Raw genomic sequence first — 20,015 nt, 5'->3', positions numbered from 1 at the left:
AAATAATACCACAAATCCAGGATTTTTTTAATTCAACCGGTAAAACATGATGACAGGTACAGGCTCTAGTACTTCTCTCGCTCTACGTTTACCTCCTAAAACGACACGCGGTGTGACGGTGGGAGCCGGCGCCCCCTACACAGTGTTCCCCTAAGGCTTTCTACAGTGACGAGCTCCTGGTAACGGTCACGAGGTCAAGCGGGGGTGTAAAAATGGTCGCAACACCACTGAGCAACCAACCGATCAATCAATCAACCAGCACAACACGACTAGAAAGAAAACAGACGACTTAAGACCACACCATATGCAGGTTCAAAAATACAGTACATCTTGATTCTGGGAAATAAATGAACAACAACGGCGAAATGCACAGCATACAAACGCATGCTCGCTCTCTCTTAAACACACACAGACACACACGCGCGCACACACTCAGGCTACATGTTGTAGGCCACGTAGATGGGGTCTAGCTGGTCTTGTAAGAAGCCGTCGCGGAGGTGCATGCGCTGTTTCTCGCCGCGGGAGTTGATGGGGATGACGCCGATGTCCGTCACCACGACCACGCCCACGATCAGGTAGTGCTCTTCCAGCACCGCCTTTGTCACCATGGGAACAAGGTCCAGGGCTTCCTGCTCAGAGCCCTCCAGCTCCACCACCACCACCAACAGGTTGGTCCAGGGGAAGACCGCACTGATGGAGACAGAGACGTGCAGGAAGTGTAACATCTGGAGTGGTTTCTCAATTCAAAGCTGCATTAAAGTAGAAATGCTGTGTGTAAATAAGGCCACGTGCCACGCCTCATTTTCTGGAGCTCTACAGAGAATCACATGACTGAAAAACAAACAGGCTGAACGAAACAGAATTTTCCTTTCATTCCCTTTTCAGCCACTTGAGGGAAGAAAAACTCCACAACAACAAGCTGGTGGAGCTTCAGCAGCTAATAAGTATCAGCGTAAAGACAAAGAGAGCTTGGCCTGTGCTAATCAGCTAGCACAGTTTTCTCATGTTATCCTGTTGTGGTAAACCCGAGACTCAAACTCAGTTCCAATCCAGCCTCTAAACCCTCATCCTGTAACTTTCACTCCTTTTGCTTGCTCGCCTGGAACGCCCAAACCAAAAACTTTCAGTAGAAGTGAGCCACAAAGCCTGCACTGACTCTGCACCGATGCACAGCACTGTGTGTCCAACACACAACTACACATAACTACAGTAATAAACAAAATCCAGTGCCTTTCATGGCACATTAATGCTCATGTTTTCAAAAACAGATTCAGAACTGATTTTAGTTTCTATTTTGCTGCTTTAAATGTCAATAACAAAGGCCAAGAAGTAATAAAAGCAATAAGCCAAGAGCGAGGCGCAGGGCAACGACTAAAGCTCAAGCTTTAAAAAGTAAACCTGGAATAACTAGTAATCACTCGTTCGTGATGTCTGGAGATGTTTGTGTCCACAACAGACTCTAATCCACGCCTTCATTAGGAAACCCTTCAGCAACCGCAAGACTGAGGAGGAGGAGCCACTGGGTGGGAAGGGTGTAGGGACCAGACTGGAGTTAAACCTTTTTATCCTGAAGCTGGACTGACTCCAGCTCCTCCATCATGGACAGCAGCTGCTGACGACAGTCTCTGCTCTGCTCTGAAAGCCTGCTCTTAGGTCGCTCTAACCACGACCTGCAGCATGACTGGAAAACCGGTGTATGCGTCTCTACGACGAGCTCACTAAGGCTGCAGAGCAGAACGAGGAGCGCTGCCATCTATGGGACGAGGAGCTCAGTGGACGGACAGATAACATCTGATCTGTCATATATCTCTCAGCTCACATTTGGCGGCATTCGCGTGCCCGATTGTGTTGGTTCAGGAACAAAAAAAGATAAAAGTTTTGTTTGCAAATGAAAAATGAACATTTCATCAACAGCATGCATTTTAAATGACACTTAGTTCAGAGGCAGAACTGTCATGGTTTGACTCACCTTAAAGTTTACTGCAGGTCTCTTTTAGTTGTATCTAAACTGCAGGATATTGGATCTGATTAAAGTAGCTTGATTACTGCTAATGAGATTTTCCTCTTGCAGCTTCTTCTCTTACACACTGGTAGAAACACATCTCACAACCAAGCAGCTATTGTTCAGTGATGCTCTGGTGATTGTTGAGGACTAAACTCTTGAATATGGATTTGTTGATGATGGTTTCCCATCTTTACTCTACCTGTAACATTACAATGCGATCGACTGAGCACTGTGTGAATCATTGACATTATTCACTGCTTGTCTCAGTGAACTATCGTCCTCTGTTACATGCTATTTGTGGTCGTTTAATATCCTTCAAAGACTTTGCTGCTGTTGTTACACGTACCACTCCACGATGCTCTTGTGTGCGCGGATGACGGAGGTCTCGATGTCGATGGGGTGGTACCTCATCCCTCTCAGCTCCATGGCCTCCTCCAGAGCTCCCACCACGAACAGAGCATCGTGTCGCTCTGTTCAAGCAGACGCAAAGACACACAGTTAGTCACGGTGCGACGAGGGCGATGACACGTTGCACACAGCGAGACAAACAACCTCCGTTGGCGTCCGTGAGCTCGGTGCGGCGGAGGAAGCCCAGGTAGCCCGTCCTGGCCCAGACGGTCTGAGTGTCTCCGAAGCTGAGTCTGGAGTTGAAGTGGTCGGACTGAAGAACCTCCTCACCGTAACCGCTGTAGTAACCGCTGCCGTTATGAGCGCTGTGAACCCAGATCTGCATACCAGTAAAATTTACGATTAGCTGTGTTGAGTTTACTCTTTGGTCGGTAAAAATATATATTTTTAATAAACCAATCACACTTTGAACGCCTAGCGATGGAATAAATCACAGGACTCTTGCTCATAAATTCTTAGGTTGAGTTAGGAGCTCAACAATTTTGCCCCAAAAATGCCAAAAACAAAGAAAGAACAGGAAGAAGAAAAAGAAGACAATCAGAAAAGAAAGAAACGGGTCGTGTCTGTCGACCTCTCCGAGATGTGAGTCTCCAAGCGGTCCTTTGGTCTCCGGATTGGCGATGATGATACGAACTCCGGGCAGGATCTGAAAAATAAGATGTAAAAATAAAGAATCAAAACAATCTCCCTGCTTCCTGCTTCACTCTGACTCATACAGGAATACAGCCCCACAAATAGAAGCAGCTGTTTATGTTAAAAACACTTTACATTTCACTGTCGGTTCACACCATCGCCTGTTAAAGCTGCTCGGACATAAAATACATAAAACAACCTTATAAACGGATGTGAATGCACTTCAAATAACAGCCATTTATTATGTTTACCGAGCACAAGTCCTCCGATGTTTTTGCACGTACACAACGAACATCGTGTCAGTGAAGCGATAAAAGAAGCGATGGACTGAGTGGAAAGCAATCATTAGTTTTCTCTCCTCCTCCCACATGCAGTGAGTCAAAAACAACAGCGTGCCGATCGATGACCAGCCCTGAATCATGACGTCCTCTCTTTGTGTGTCAACGTGGGGGAAGAAGACATGAACGACTCGGCGAGCTCCAAGAAAAGATCCATCAGTTTGCTTTCAGGACAGATCGGGACAGTGGAGAGTTTAGGAAACTTCATGTGCTAAAAGCACGAGCTTCAGCGAGCTTTAAAACATCAAACCAAGCACAGTTTGTTAAATCTAAGAGCTGAAAGGCATTTGAGGACTATGTTAGCTTCAAAGCGTTCTGTCAATGTCACATTGTGTCTTAAGTAAGTGGCCACAAAGCTGCTACTCTTCATTTGTAAAATTTTAGGTCTAGGAGGCATCCAAGGTTAGAAACTCATGAAAAATGTTCAAATTCACAACTTTTGATCAAAATGAAGACAGACTCAGAAACCCCTGTCTTGGTATTTAACCAAGAAAAGTCTTTCTCTGTGGACTGCTGGTTTCCGAGGTTCTGGTCTTGAGATATCCTGAATGAATAAAGAAACTAAAGGTTTTAACAGACTGATCATGGTGTTAGCTGATCTCAGTGGTAGCCCACAGCAGTTGTTTTGTCAGCTGACACTCTTCTTCCAATTGTAAAGTACAATTCTCGGTGCCTTTTTTAAACTGCTTCAGCCTACGAACAGTTTCTGTGCATCTGCGAGCTGCTGTGGAACCACCTCCATCCCACATCTCTCTCTGTTCTCCACTGAGCCCTCGCTGCAGCTCCCACAGGAGACAAACCACCAAATATAAATGAGCTGAAGATGGAAATAACAGAAATCTAGAATCTTCTGTCTCAACCGAAGACAGTTTTTTTTGGCAGCTTTAATTTAACATCAACATCTTAACACTGGACTCTGTATGCTTAGTCTTAGTTTCAGAGCTTCAACATGTCAATCAATCAAATCCCTCAGACATGCTGCCTCTTAATATTTAGACATTTTGCACTGCTGTCAGTCCTCCTGCTGGTCTCACTGCTCAGAGCTCAGTAATGAAACTGAAGTAAGTGCTGCTCAGCCATCAGTATCTCTGCAGATCCGAGTTGCTGTAGTACAGCTCTGTATTCAGGAACGTATCACTAGACCTTCAACGCCAACACCAGTTTTAAAAGCTTTTTAGGGAGGTTTGATGTCTTTATCAGGCTGACAGAGCTGAGTAAACACGCCAGAGAGTGAGAAGGGGGCGGCATGGACCAAAAACCCGTCCTTAGTGCCAGAGCGCCACTTTCATTTCATTCCTTTAAAAGCATCAAGCTCATTCCAATCACTTTAAAGCCACTTTCACACAGATGCTGCAGCCTTGAACTCTTCTAGAACATATTGAAAGGTTCTTTATCTAAAATCACAAATATCTGACAGATCTGAAATGAAAGCTTTCATTTCAACAGTTTAAACGTTTGTGTTAAGTCTGACTGAGCCCATATGAGAAAAAACACAAATGATAGTCCTATGAATTCACAGTGAGCAGGTGCCATGTGTCCTGCCCTCTGCAGGTTCATTCCAGGCATCTCTCTCTGCTAAACCAGAGTATTTCCAGTAGTCACGACACATCTGAGGCTGGAGATTTCCTGCTCTGTCCTACATATGAGAAAGGCTAACCTTTTTCCAGAGGTCATGGGCAACAACTTTGTTACCTTTTCCAATGGCCACCAGTGGCAACTCCTCTGATTTTAAAGAAATTCCAGTTTGGAGTCGTCTCTCTTCCACAACATGTGTTTTGCACAACGTGTCTTCCATCCCCAACCAGTCCCAGTTTCTTCCTGTTAAAAGAGAGTTCTTCCTTCCCACTGTTGCCAAAGTGTTTGCTCATCTGACTGTTGGGTTTTCTTGGTTTTCTGTGTATCGCTGTAGGTCAGGCATGTCACACCTGCTCTTAAAACACCAAGAAATCTGCGACATACATACGATCTATGTTTTTCAGGGGCAGAAGCAGGAGTGAGTTATAGAGGAGCATGATGTTACAAGCTGTATGAAGTCTGGAGTCAGTAATCGATGTTACTCCCTTTGTGCCAAACCATAAACAGATGTAAAGAGAAATAATGCAGCACCGTAAAACACAAATAATAAGCAACAATGAATAAGTGAAAATGAGCACGGTTCCATAGGTTTCTGTTTAAAGTCAGGTGCCCTCTGCCTTCTTTATTAGAAATGTTATGGCACTGTCCCAAACACTTGACCCTCACCGACTCTGCAAAGCTCACGGTGATTTGAAACATGACGTGGCATGTTGAGCTTTTTTCACCACATAAACTGACTTAAACCAAACTAATTTTATTAGTCTGCTAAACATTTATACCACTGATGTTTCTTCTAATTACAGCATTAGAAATCACTGTTTAAACCTCACTAAATATCCTAGTGTGAGTTTCATATTTCTGCCGCAGCAAAAGCCAAAAAGGCTGCTCAGCAGCTGTCCTTTCACTGATACATGGAAAGACAAATGCAAAGAAATAAGCTTCAAATAACACGCTGTTCAGCATTTGCTGTTTTTAAATGTACTCTAAAAATAACCTGGTTTCACTGGTCTGCAGCTACTAAATGTGGGCGAGCCGTTTACCAAAGGTTATGATTTTTTCTTCCTTTGCCATCTGCCAGGTGCACATGAGTAGCTGCAATGTCTTTATTTTTTTGCATTTTGTCACAGTTATTTGTACATCAAGAAGTAAATAGTTTCCTATATAATAAATGGTATACATTGTCATGGTAACACATGTGAGAGTCAAAACTTTTTTATTTAAATAATATAGCCATCATTACAAGACATCCTTTTTATTTCCTGCTACACGTAAAAAGTGACTAAACAGCAGCTTTGCTGAGCTAAGTAAGAGTTTCTAGAGACTGAAAAATGAACATGGAAGTTAAAAAAAATTACAGTTCCTCTAACATTAGAGGACTGGCTCAAAAAGTTACTCAATCTCTAACCTCATGCGCACAGCCTGCTATAAAAAAAGGGGGTTTGGTCTCTGTGGCTACTTCAACTCTATGATGGGTGACACGTTTTTATAATTGTCTGTTTTAGACTTTGTTGGGGCTCAAAGTCACTCTGAAGGCTGTAGAAGTGGCAAAGTTCCAACTCTGAGCTCGAACCGCGCATGAACTGAGAGGCACTGAGCGTAAGCATCGCATCCTTTAGATTTTGGCATAAAATTCACCCAGAGGCCTCCACAAAGAAATCTTTCAATTGTCTTTTGAGGCAGAGATTTGGAAAAGGCTCAGACATCGCAAATAAAAATGGTCTGATACGTTACAGGGTTTTCTAGGGTACGTTTAAGGCTTCCTCCTCACATCCACATGAATCCTAATCTAAAACTTGTAAAACTTTTCGGGTCGGGCAGCTCTGCAGTTGCACTAATGGACAAGCACGCATGTTTGACAGCTATCTAATAGTCGTCTCTCTCCTCCCACATGCCCACCGACAGAAAGGGAGGATGAACATTTGAAGGCTCGTCATCGACTCAAACCTGCTGTCTGTTTTGACTCACTGAATGTGGGAGGACACGCAGTGAAAAGCAGAGAATAGTCCTGGAACGTGCTGCCATTAAAATTACATCTTCATCCCGGCGTGTCTTTGGTAATTTGCTGTCAGCTGCTCAGTGTCGGTTCATGTTTCACCTAAAATTTCATGAATCGCCTCTCATGTGGAACTTGAACTTCTGTGGGGTTTAATGAAACCTCTTGTACTTCTTAGCACTATGCTGATTGGATGCTTTGATTTGATTTGAAACTACATGCAAATTTTAATGTATAAATATTAATGCACTCACCTTGCCAGACTCCATCAAGGGGAGACTGTGAGGAGAACCTCTCTCCACTAATCGAACCCTGGAACAAATGTGTTATCGTCAAAACTTTTTGCAGTAAAGCGAGAGGAAGACGGCTGACGGGACTTACTGACAGGTTACCGTACCTGTCGTGACGCAGCGCTCTCATGTCTACGTACACAGTAGTGGGGTCCGGCCCTGAAGTGCCCTGCAGCCAATCACAGTGATCAGAAAGATTTAGTTTCCCAAACTCTCCGACAGCGTTTCACTGGAGCGATGAGCTGACTGTACAGTGGGTGAACAACTTAAACGGGAGAGAAGCAGCTAAAAAAATACTATTTTTGGTTTAAGAAGCTAAGAAGAAGTGAAGCTAAGTGGGATATTGCAGTGATATTTGCTCTCTACGTTTAACTGATCCTCATATGAGGATTATTAATAGTCGCAGGATTCAGGAAACCTGTTGAAGTCCAACAGAAGAGCCCAGCCCTGACCTGGGCTTAAAACCAGGAGCCTCCTGGGTCAGACAACAGCACTACACATGAGCCACTGTGGTGCCAAAACAAAGGGTTCGGTGCCGACACAAGAGGAGGGAGGGGGAGGCACAGGAAAGGAGGTACAAACAGATTCCTTTATGCGAATATACAGAGGAAGCAAATCCAGGACATTTCAAAAGGAAACTCTAAAGATGAGGAAGATTAGGTCACTAACTGGGTTAAATCTACTGATTTATTATTACAAGTTTTCAATTTAATTTTGCTTTCACATGCAAGGATATCATGAGGAAAGCTCCCAAACAATGACGATGGGAGCGCTAGTTTGGACGACTTCCTGGCGACTTTCACAAAGTAAGTTTGTCATGATTGGGCTTTTGTTTTATGATTTCTTACTATAAGGTAGTCTGTCTGAAGATCTCCTGATAAGCAATTACCAGTGCACGTAGGAGGAAGTCTTACAATTGATATCCATTAACCACAGTCTGTATAAACCTCGGCTCCACCTTAAGACAGACCGACTTTGGGGATAATAAATCTGCACGATTTCCATGCAAATCAGAAATACGGCCACTTGTGTGCATTGCTCATCCTCGGTGCATTTGGTAATCTAACCTGACACTGCGTATGTGCAATGTAACAGCTTTCAGTGGCTTAGAAAATATAATTTTTATTGTCAAACCATCTGATTAACAGTTTCAAGTATTTCTTTAGACAAAGTTTAACCTTGTCCAAGTTTTCCTACTTAGGGACTAGAAATCAGTGAGCAGGAACATCCCTAACCCACTGATAAAAATTCAAAGAATTTAAGCTGCAGAATACTTAGAAGGATAAAACCGTTGAGTGCAAAGCTCCATCTGAACTCTACCAAGTTTTTGTGATAACTGCACGTACAGAATAGTCTGCAGGAGCAGCTGGTTTGCTTTTTACCTGCAGGCAAATGGCCAGGTTGACTCTGCAGCCGAAGGCTGTGCTGACAGAGCGCGGGTGAAGGCCGAGGTCTTTGAAGAGCTTAGAGAAAGAGAGTGTGAGCGCCATCCTGGGCCTCTCCTCTGCCACCACTACACAGGCTCGAACCCGGGACAGATCCAGACCCCGAGCCTGCGAAAGAGATGAAAGGAAAATTATATCTAATCCCAGAGAGTCCAGCTGTGGACTGCTGGAATGAGAGAAAAACCCTTTCAAATATAAAGTTTTTCTTCTGACTTTCTGCCTCTTTAACCTACTTAGTTCACCAGAATAATACGACGCTCAAATCCCTTCTTGTGTAGGTGTTACATAAAAAAGAAAAACTGTGACTAAAAATAAAAAAGTACAAAAGTATAAAGTTTGCTTCATCTGTAGCTGTAAAGGAGACAAGAAAAAAGTGCTTTGTTTCTGCTTTTCTCTCAGCGTTTAACGCTCAGTCTCCATGGAAACTTAAAGACAGATAGTCACTAAAATTAACTCTGTGGCTTCTATCCGTGACCAATCAGAGGCGTCGGTGTCTGTAACTCCAGCTTTCAGATGTGTCCTCGGGCTGAGCAGATGGAGACAGAGTTTATTACCGCTGAGCAGAGGAGAGCGTGAGGGAAGTGAGCTAAGCAGTGTCAGACTTGGTGGAGCTGCTGTCTGCTCACTCACATGGAGGCTGTGGGTTTATCAGCTGTGTCACTTTACTGTTCCGTCGTCTTATTTTGAAGGTTTAGCCACTGTGACCACATTCAGACAACTCAAACATCTTTGAGAGCACAAGACAACAGTTCTGCTCTGGAGATTTGGTAAAACGTCAAGATCCACATTAACCAGTACTCGCAGCAGGTGGGGAGCTTGTTTACATGCTGACACAACAAACTCACAGAGGCTGATAAACAGAGCAACAACTAGAGGAACTTGGTTGGTGTGCCTTCTTTTGCAAGATAACATATTTGTACATGTTCTCACTGACTGAGTCTAACTTTGGGAAAAACACGGTCCTGACATCTGTATGGACCAAAGAAAAACATATATATCTATTAGAAGGCCATGTTTTACAGAGCAGGCTTTGAACTGTAGGGGATCGACCACTCAAAGCAATTTACACTCCAACCCACACTCACCTTTTCACACAGCACTTTATTATCTTCTCTAAGGTGCTTTAACTACTCTGCGTTCGCACCTCTGGCCAGTATGGACTCAACTAACCTAACATGTATGTCTTTGAACTGTGGGAGGAAGCCCGAGTAGCCAGAGGGAACCCACGCAGCACATTCAACTCCACACAGGCCAGCTTAGAGGTTTGAACCTGTCTTGCTATAAGCCACAAGTACTAAAAACAAATACGATTTTTTAGGGAAGCTCAGTAAATACCGACGGTCATATTTCTATTTTCATGGTTCCTGTTAAAATCAAGCAAGCTGTGTTTTCTTAGTCTTCATTTTTTATTTTTGACTCCTCCAAGCAGATCCACCTGCAGGCTCGGAGTAGAGTTACTCTACTCAACAAGAACTTCACAGTGCCTGCAGCACTGTGGACGAGGCAGGCAAGCTGCATGAAACATTTACAGTGAGTCTGGCTTTTTCTTTCACTGTGTGATGTATACGAGTGCTGTCCATTGTTCTTATGTCAGGATGTGTGGATTGTAAGGGTGAGGATCCAAATACTGCTAACATCTCTTAACAGAGAATCCAAAACAATAGAGGTCAGAAAGTAAAGAAACAAATAAATAAATGTTTGGAGCATAGCAGATGCTGTTACAGAGACTACACTACAATGCACCACCTGCATGTGTCCAGCAGGTGAATATTAAAGAAGTACAACAGGAATGACTGCGCGACTGTCGTGTCTCCAGCTGTCTGTGTCTGCAGCAGAGTATAATCGAGGCTCAAGGGGGAGACAGGACTATTCATAGACAGGGAGGGCTGATTAGGGAAGGACCAACACGAGGGTAACAGGACAATCAGGACATTCAGAGGGAGACAGGAAGCAAAACTAACACAGGACGTGAAAGAAAACAAAAGTAAAAAGTAAAGGAAGTAACCAAAGGAAAGTGATACAGACATGAACACTCCCACCTATCACGAGTAGAGGAAACAATCCAAAGGAAAACACAGTAAACATGGAAACAAGAAGACACACAGCAGACATGGGGACAGAGGCATAAAGATGAGAGAGAGGGAAAAACAAGCAGGAACTTGAACTACCACAAGAACCAAAACACAGGCTGGAAACTGAAGCTCGTCACACAGAAATGAACTCTTCAAACACTTGAAGCCTGAACTCTAATCCAACAAAACAAAAACCAGGGCATGACAGAGCTTCTCTTTTGCACACAAAGTAATAAAAACATTGAAGATATCACATCTAGATGAAGAAAAACATTGCAGCCCGCTCTTCTGCATCTGCAGCCTTCTGCAAAACCTCCCATGTTTGAAAATGGACTTAAATATGTAAACAGACAGAACTTGAAACCGACACGTTGCTCGTCTCACTGTTGTGCTGACCTTGAGCGCCTCGGTCTGCAGGCCGAGTCCTTTGGTGCAGAGCTCCATGACGCTGTAGGAGCAGAAGGTGTCTCGCACCCTCAGCTGGCTGACGGCCAGCAGCCACAGCGCTGGGTTGGACTCCAGCTCCACCGGCGGGATCAGGATGGACTGGTGGCCAGAATACACGCTGCAGACAACACAAAGGCTTTTCAGTGTGTGTGTCGGGGATCTGCATGTGCCGACTCAGAACAATAACACAAATTTAAAAATGGACGACATGCTTACAAGCACTAACAACATCAGGAGACTGACGAGTGTTGATGATCTGGTTATGTACTGCACTGGTTTGGACAGTAAAACTAACATTCACTCACTCTATAACCAGTCACACTTGCTAAGACTATGATTTATTGTCCTGAGAAACCGGCAACCAGCACCACAGGGTTGTGTAACAATCTGATGTAAATGTGAGCTACTGTCAGCGAGGACGACGTGAAATCCTCAAGCCGAGGATGATTTGTTTTATTCCGAAGACATTTAGCAGCAGATATCGGCTCCAGACGAGTTGAGTATTTATGAGAAGAAGATTTGAAAGTAAGCAGACCTGCAGGCTGGAGCCAAGATTTAACGATTTAAAGACTGTCGAGTTTCAGACGGAGACCTTTAAACATTAATATTACTTATTATTATTATCAATAAGTATAAATCACTGTTCTTGTATTTTAAGAGGGTGAGGTAGGGATGAGTATAACCAAACCTTCCATGTTAAAAAGCTAATTTTCCCCCCTTTTACTGAAAATACATCAATAAACACTTAAATTGTCTTACACTCAAAGAGTAAGACAATTTATTATTTACAACTCGACCCAACTCTTCCAGGACGTGGATTCAGGTTATCTGGGCAGGAAATGCTCAAATACTTTAGAATATTTTAAATGTTCAACATAAAAAAGTTATATTTATTTATGAATTTCTTAAATTGCCACTAAGTGTTGTCAGCAAACACAATGAGTCACTGCATCCACAGGTTCATGCAATATAATGCAAGAGTAAAAGAAAGGGGGGGGCTCCAATCTGTAGTTCCCAGCCTGTGTCATGTTACATCCATATAGTGAAGCAGTTTTTAAGCATTGTTCAACTTAAGGTTTTCCTTCCCCCCCATTTAACAGGAGGGTGTTCAAAATAACAACATGCAAGCTTGTTTTTAGCAGCGTGCTGCAGTACTCGTGGTGCATGCAGCTCAGGTTTGAAACCCACTGCACACATTATTAAATGAAAAAAACAAAGAAAGATGAAGTCATGAAACAGAAGTAAAGCATTTTAAAATGAACTTAAATACATAAATATATATTAACCCTCTCGAGGCAGGTGTTGCTGATTTGCAACAGTTAAAAACTAACAACCTGATTACCCCACGTACATATTTTATGAGTTGTTTTTACTCAGAAGTACCACTGCAGGACTCGGTTGTGCATTAGCAACAAAAACTCAATTTGAGCCTGAGAGGGTAAATAAGAGTATTAATCCTTAAATAGATGTAGGGCTTTAATGATTCACAAAACATCTGCTTTTATTTACTTTTCTGGAAACCTGGGAGTTACTTTGGGAGTACAGTGGGTGTGCCTTTGATTTTGCACCTTGGACATAGTTTTGTTCCATCCTTCAAACCACGGCGGGAGTGTTTCAGAGTGCTTAGCTTGAATAGGGACTAAAAATTTTCTGTGCCATTCCTGCCAGTTCCTGTCCTCCTTATCTGCTCTGAGCTGCTTGATGAGCTATGTTGAATCTGATTGAATAATACACATTGTCTTAAGTGGGATACTAAGTTACTGCAGCTACATACAGTACAAGCTCATATCTGTGCTGCTTTGATTTGGACCATCCATTCTTTAACGTAAAGAAGTGCAAAATGAAATGACTGGAGGATCCTCAAAGAGTGTAAAATGCATATTTAATGGTTTGTAAGTGGGTGGAGATGCATTTAGGAGCTGCACCAACCTGCAGAGACACCAGAGGACGAAGCCGAGGCCGCAGTAGGGATCCAGACAGATGGCAACTTCTCTGGACGGGTACAGCTCACACTGCAGCTTCACTGACCGACAGAAGGCTGCAACTGCATTATGGGACATCTGGAGCAGAGAGGAGACGAGAGGGGAGGGAGAGAGACACACGAAACACACAAAAAGACAAACAAGGAGCAAGATAGGAAGGTTCACAATGAATTTAAATTTAAAGTAAAACATTTCACATTTTTCCCCCCGGTAAATGAATCTTTGAAAAGCGAGCGACATCTTAGTTGGAAGAAGCGGTTTGTGTGTTTGGACTAAGCCCTTCAACTGTGAGCCAAATGTGCTTTCATTCTGCTTTCTGTTTACTCATTTTGCTGCTGCTCTGATGGCTGAATTTCCCTCTGGAATAAGAAAAGTAATGACTGGAGGAGGAGGAAGAGGAGGGGAGTGGGACCAGGCGGCAGTGGTTTGGTGAGGATTAGGGCTGAGCTGACCTGAACTCCGGCCAGCATGCCGGTCGTCGACACGCTGAAGTCCAGATAGGCCAGGCCGTCTGGGTTGGTGGGCTTATAGAGAGCTGGAGGCTTCTTCTTTGGCAGGTCATCTGCAGCATGCACACACACACACACAAACACACACACATATATATTTATTTCATTGCACTCAAGAGCACAGTCTCATTTCAAACACTGACCTCCAGCTGAACCCAGAGAGAAAAGGGCCTCAAATACTCTGCTGCAGCAGAATCACAGCAACATGACTGATGTCACACTTTCCATATAAGAAGAGACCGCTTTAAAGCACAAGCATGGTGATACTCTGTGTTTCTCTCACTGTTAACAAATCCCAAGGGAAGACAGAACCAACAACGAACAGTGCTAACAAGCTCTGTGTGTGCAACTGCAGCCTGATAGATCCCTGTCCTACATCACTGAGTATCGGCGTTACGCTGGGTGAGATATTCCTTTATAATCAGTGGCACTCACCCACCGGGTGTATGTGTGTGAGAAGAGCATGTATCTGAATATTCATCTGAATATGTATCTCTGTTTTGCAGTCACAGGGAATATGTTGGTCCCTCTGATATTTTTCACAAACCTACAAACTTCATATTTAAATGATCATCCATGCACAGTTCACATGTTCTCATCTGACCAGTTTCTGACTAGCTGGAGATTTGTTGCTGGTAAGAAAATCTCTACAGCGTGCACTAAACTCAAGGCTCTCACATTTAATCTGGTCCGCACCTGTCTTGAAATTTTGACCTGCCTAGATGAAGCCTGTCCGGTCTGTGCACTCATTAATAGGCAGTTGCACCTCCAGACTGCAGGCTGTGAAAGGTTTGGTTCTCTGGGGTGAGTTTAAGCAGCCGGAGATTTGGATGGCAACCACAGGACGAAGGACAGGGAGCTGAAACAGGCGGCCAACTGTCACATGAAAGTGAACCCTAAGTGATCCCAAAACCACAGCAGGTGCAGATAACCAATTTCTTTAGTGGGTTCACTGAAGAAAACATTAAGTGTTCCAGTTGTTCTATTTAAAGGGTGATCTAGATCTTATTCTTTGCTTTTAGTCATCTTGGCTCAGCTGAACTCAGTAGAGCGATTTGGAGATTTTTCTTGAAGGGCAAAAACAAAGGGAAAGAGTGTCTGTGATTTATAACACGCACATAAAGAAACAGAATTATTTTTGTTTTAATAATAATTGGAAGCCAAAATTGTAATTCAGTTAATTCGATTCAGACCCGTGCTGACAGCAGACCAAACACTAGCGGCGATATGGACTGAGGGGTGTGGAAAAGACACTTCCACACGCATCAATTCAATAAACTGATAACAGACTTGCAGCTACAGCGAGTTTTTATTTTCTGATAAATCACAGAGTGATGGAGCTGTAAAGGCAGGTTTCATCACAGCAGAGGATTTCATTTAATGTGCATTCTTTAGGTTTATATCTGCAACCAGAACTACTCAGACTGCATTGTGAGGCGGCTGTGCACGACCTGCATTTATGTTAAATTAAAGTAGCGTGATTTCCCAGTGCGGATATGAATGAAACGCTGTACCGGTGTCCAGCACTGGGGGCCAGTTCCTGATGTCCACCGTGGCCATGGCCTCTTTGGAGCGCAGCAGCTTACAGATGACGGCGGTGGTCATCACACCCACCGAGTGACTCACCTGCACAATTAGAAAGAGAAAGACAGAAGAAGAAATTAAGCTCCCTTTTTTCCCCAGAGGAGATCAGAAGTCAGCCAGAGCCATACGAGTCTGGAATTAGCTGGGAGCGAGAGCTTGAACCTTGGAGGTCTGACTGAAAGAGAAACCGCATCGGTTTAACAGACAAATTAAGAGTCTGACCTCGACAATCATCTTAACAGTGGGCAGGGTGGTGGAGATGTTCTGAGGGTGAGGCGGTCGCACTGTGATGGGAACACAGCCGGCGTACAGGCAGCCGTAAAAGGCTGCGATCAGGTCTATACCTGCAGAAGAAGCAGACACACAGGTGTGAACGATGCTTGCAGTGTCCAGGTGCTGTCACCTGAAAAGTACATTGAACATCTGCATCGTCTCTCACCTGGCGGGTACACCAGAGCGACATGATCTCCTTCCTGCAGACCGCCTCTCTCCATCAGCAGAGCTGCCACTCGCTCCGCCCTCTTATGCAGCTGCAGACAGGTGAGAGAGCTGGACACTGCCCCCTGCGGGAGGTGAGAGGGGGGAACGGTGTGAGCCATCAAGAAGCAACCTGCCACACTCAAAGGACAAAAACTGCAGTTCATCTTGTTATTGTTCAGTTTTCTACTTGCTTGAATTAGCTCATAATCATCGTTAACCTGTTTTTATTTATTTACTTAAATTAACCATGATAATGAAGCCTGAAATTCCTGATTTTAAGCCACTGATTCCATGGATAAAGATCCGTTTTGGTATCGATTATAATCCACTTTTATTCTCCTTGCATTCAGCATCTTAACATCACAGAGACGTGATGACTGATCTACAGATCTTTCACCTACAGTTCACCAGCAGCAGGTTATACGGTTCAAAATGTACAATTTTTTACGGTGGTCAGTTGTGCGCGAGTGTGCTGGTACCCGAGAGCTGAGCAGGGTGTAGAGGATGTGGTCCGGTGTGGTCTGAGCTCGCCACTGCAAAACCTCGGACAGGAACAGAAACTGCAAAACAGAAATAAACATTTGTTTTACACACACTTTGACAGCTTAATCTGTGTGTGTGTGTGTGTGTGTGTGTGTGTGTGTGTGTGTGTGTGTGTGTGTGTGTGTGTGTGTGTGTGTGTGCGCGTGTGTGCGCGTGTGTGTGTGATCTGATTTCTGTAAATAGTTCAAGTTGCTGATGTAATTCAAAAAACAGCAGAGGTGCATCAAACACGTTTACAAGGAGAATAAAATGATACATTTCTCCCATCATTTCAATTATTGCAACATCAGCATTTTGAGATAAAACTGCAAAGCAGACAAGAGACATTAAAGTGAAACAGAGCTGATAGCACAGAGGGAGTGCAGCGCATGTACAAAAAGTTTTTAGCATCGAGGAACTCCATGTCAACGTGTGCTTACTCACCACTTACTGCTTTTTACTGCTGAGTCTCTGCCTTCTGTCCGGCACATTAAAGCAGTTTAATCAATATCACAGGCGGTGAAATTTCAAAGCAGGTGAAAAAAACAAAAAACTGCCTCTAAAGATTATATTTACAGGCAGTTAAATGATGCAGACTGACTGACTTGAATGATGCTGAAAATCTGGCTCCATCAGGCAGTTGAAAAAGTAGGCGGCCTGTTCAGAAAGTTAATTGTCAGTTTATGTTCATAAATCAATTTGTCCTTTTCATAAAAACAGTTTTTTCTAGATGTGTTGTTTTCATAAAATGTCAAATTTGCAACTTCTCCCAGTTCTGTAGCTGCTCATTAACATTTCAGCAGATTTCCTAAAAACAAGACATCAAAATATTTCTATTAAAGTAAAGAGGAGCAACTTCTTGTTTCAGCAAGATTAAAACTTTAAGCAACATTTTAATTACCTAAAAGTACTGTATAATAGATTTTTTAAAATGTGTTTTTATCAGCTTCCAAAACCTCGTACCACCGTATTCACCCATGAGAGGGAGGATACAGAGTATAGAGGAGTCACAAAAACGACGACCTGCTGAAGTTCAAACTGAGCATCACGGAGGAAGAAAGGTTTTTAAGTGTCTTATCTGAGTATTTCAGAAGCAGCTGATCTGCTGGGATTTTTCCACATCCCTCTCTTGGGTTTAGAGAGAATGAGCCGAAAGAGAGAGAATATCCAGTGAGTGGCAGGTTTCTTTGTGAAAATGCCATGTTGCCTTGCAGCTGACAGGAAGGCAACACTAACTCAGATAACCCATCGTCACAGCCAATGTCTGCAGAAGAGCATCTCTGAAAATGAGCTGCAGCAACAAAGGACCACACTGGGTGCCCCTGCAGCTCATACTCAGTCACCAAAAGTGGCAACAGAAGACTGGACAAATGTTTCCGGTCTGAGTCTGATGAATCTGGTACAAAAACACAAAGGCATCCATCCTGGCTTGTTTGGTTTGGTGTAATGTTGTGGGGGATATTTTCTTTGCACACTTTGGGACTCTTAGTATCAACTGAGTATCAGTTAAACATCACAGCCTACCAGAGTATTGTTGCTGACCACGCTCATGCTATTATGACATGGGCAGTGTACCCATCTTCTGATCTTTGCTGATCCAGCAGGATTGCAGCACCTTGTTTAATGTAAGCATGAAGCATCTGTGAAGACAAAAGAGGCTCCAGCCCAGAAGCTGTGTGTACCTGACAAAGCGTGCACGAGTCCAAGTGTCTGTGTGTTTGTGGTTATTCGACTATGCAGACGATTAGTTTGGCAAATATTTATGGAGGACTGAACAACTTCCATCAGAGTTTACTGAGTCATAAGTGAAGGTGAAGTCTTGACACGACTTTTCATACAAAATATTCTGTTTGATGTCAAACATAGAAGAGATGAAAAATGTTCTAGACGATGGAGTCAAAGAGATTTGATGATTTTGCTTGACTGAATTATTAATAGTTTATCAGAAGTGTAGCAGATTACTCTTCCTGTCAGTCAACTTGTCGCTTACTCAATGATCTTCTGATCTCTCGGCTTTTCAACATAAAGTTACCTTTTTTTGGGCAGAGCTTGGTTTAAACGGAGTTGTGATGTTATTTCTTGAGCTGAGACTTTGTTACGCAGCTGTTTGCCTCACCTGGTCGTTATCATCAGTCTGTCCCAGGTCTCTGCCGCTGGCCTGAGCGATTCTCTTCCCTGACACCAGATTTCCCACCATCACAGAGGCGGGACCGATCTCTGCCACACACAGACACAATCAGCACATCAACAACTACAACTACCCACAAGGTTACCACCTAAAGACCCTGAGCAGACCCTCACCCACCTGGCTGTTTCTGCCGCGGTTTGGGCAGGTTGGTGACACAGGTGTGGGGGCACATCAGGACATTGCAGGGGTGAAGCCCCCCCTCCAGGTACAGCTGCTTGATCTCCGACAGGTGGATGCCGCCCAGAGGAGTCTTGGGAAGGGTGTTGGCCGGCACCAGAGCCAGACAGAAGACGCCCACCCCGTGGATGCTGTCTATGGCCTGAGAGTCATGAGGGAGTTTGGTCAGACTGCAGATGGGATTTAACGTCCCCATGGGGTAACTCGCTTTGCTGAGAGTAGTCTAACACAATACACACATATCTAAGTGGAGTAAGACACACCAAACACAGTACACGATCCAAGTGTCCTACACAGTGTCCAACATAACCGCAAGAAAACGACATTTCAAATAAGACTTGATCTAAATGCAATAAGGCTGCATTGCATCACATTTGAACGTGCAGGGAAAGCACCTGCAGTACGCGGCTCATCCACTGGAAGCTGTCCTCCTCCGTGGAGTCCGGTCTCTGCTCGGCCACCACCACGATCCTCTCATCTCTCAGCACCGTCACAGAGAACACAGCTATCCTGCACAGACAGCAACACCAACCTGTTTGTTTTCTATTACATGAATAATGTTTTATTCCACTGTGTTAATTCTATTCAGCTTGATTTACCCATCAAGCTGCTTTCTTTGTCTTTTATTTTGTTCTATTTATTGAGCTCTTTCTAGTAGAGCAGTTTTATTTTATTAAGCTATTCTGACGAGTTTTATCATCTATTTTTTCCATTCTGTTATTTATTGGCTGACTGGTCGGTTCCTGTTGTTTGTGACACAGTTATTTCACAAAGGATAAATAAAGTACAGCTTATGATGGATTATCTAGATTGGTGTCCAGACGTGAAAAATGTGTTTCCTTTAGTTTTTTCACACTGCGAGTGTGTGATGTCACACTGCGAGGAGCGCAGTTGTGGTCACTGAGAAACTCTGAGAGGTCGCTGCAGATGGACAGTTTGATGAAGGTGGGTTCCCAAGTCTTCGTTCTTTCCTTATCGCCTTTGTTTGTCAATTTCATTTTTTTCCATGGATCCTTCTTCATTTGCTTTCCTTGTTTCATAACCTCTTCCTCCTCGTCGCTCTTCTTTATTTCCCTTCCTTCCTTCGTCTGTTTCATTTCTCCTTGGCTTTTCATGTGTCCTTCTTTCTGCCCTTATAACTAGCTTCCTTATCACCCTTATTTGTTCATTCTGTTCCTTGTGCTTGTTTCCATTCCCTTGGTTTGTTTTTTCATTTCATCCCTTTGCTTTTTCCTTATTTTTCCTTTTCCTCATTTCCTTCATTTCATCCTTATTTATATACTTTTAAACATCTTTGTTTCCTTATTTCCTTTATTTCTAAATGTCTAAATATTGTTTCCATGACTCCTTCTTACTTCCCTGTTTCA

At 43.5% G+C, this 20,015-nt stretch overlaps 1 protein-coding gene across 3 annotated transcripts in view; it reads right to left on the bottom strand.

Moving 5' to 3' along the window:
* Positions 1 to 437: 437 nt before the first annotated feature.
* Positions 438 to 20,015, bottom strand: part of LOC146625307 (disco-interacting protein 2 homolog C-like) — a 47,244-nt gene continuing 27,666 nt past the window's right edge. Inside the window, exons 20-36 of one of the 3 annotated variants that reach the window (XM_085361991.1) lie at positions 19,044 to 19,158; positions 18,589 to 18,790; positions 18,400 to 18,500; positions 16,241 to 16,321; positions 15,721 to 15,844; positions 15,504 to 15,625; positions 15,212 to 15,323; positions 13,641 to 13,750; positions 13,136 to 13,266; positions 11,156 to 11,324; positions 8,625 to 8,795; positions 7,350 to 7,411; positions 7,207 to 7,264; positions 2,985 to 3,059; positions 2,558 to 2,732; positions 2,352 to 2,475; positions 438 to 690 (exon numbers count right to left, since the gene is read on the bottom strand). In XM_085361991.1, the coding sequence (XP_085218117.1) occupies positions 438 to 690; positions 2,352 to 2,475; positions 2,558 to 2,732; positions 2,985 to 3,059; positions 7,207 to 7,264; positions 7,350 to 7,411; positions 8,625 to 8,795; positions 11,156 to 11,324; positions 13,136 to 13,266; positions 13,641 to 13,750; positions 15,212 to 15,323; positions 15,504 to 15,625; positions 15,721 to 15,844; positions 16,241 to 16,321; positions 18,400 to 18,500; positions 18,589 to 18,790; positions 19,044 to 19,158 (2,185 nt within the window). Of the gene's footprint in view, positions 691 to 2,351; positions 2,476 to 2,557; positions 2,733 to 2,984; positions 3,060 to 7,206; positions 7,265 to 7,349; positions 7,456 to 8,617; positions 8,796 to 11,155; positions 11,325 to 13,135; positions 13,267 to 13,640; positions 13,751 to 15,211; positions 15,324 to 15,503; positions 15,626 to 15,720; positions 15,845 to 16,240; positions 16,322 to 18,387; positions 18,501 to 18,588; positions 18,791 to 19,043; positions 19,159 to 20,015 lie in introns of all 3 variants that reach the window. The other 2 variants (XM_085361993.1, XM_085361994.1) reach the window with 2 other exon arrangements.

This window comes from Diplotaxodon limnothrissa, linkage group LG9 (assembly GCF_057381915.1).
Source record: "Diplotaxodon limnothrissa isolate DT_005_m linkage group LG9, D_limnothrissa_male_GT1.1, whole genome shotgun sequence".
NCBI classification, from domain to species: domain Eukaryota; kingdom Metazoa; phylum Chordata; class Actinopteri; order Cichliformes; family Cichlidae; genus Diplotaxodon; species Diplotaxodon limnothrissa.
Note: the sequence above shows the minus strand (reverse complement) of the source record. Positions and strands in the feature narration are given on the sequence as shown.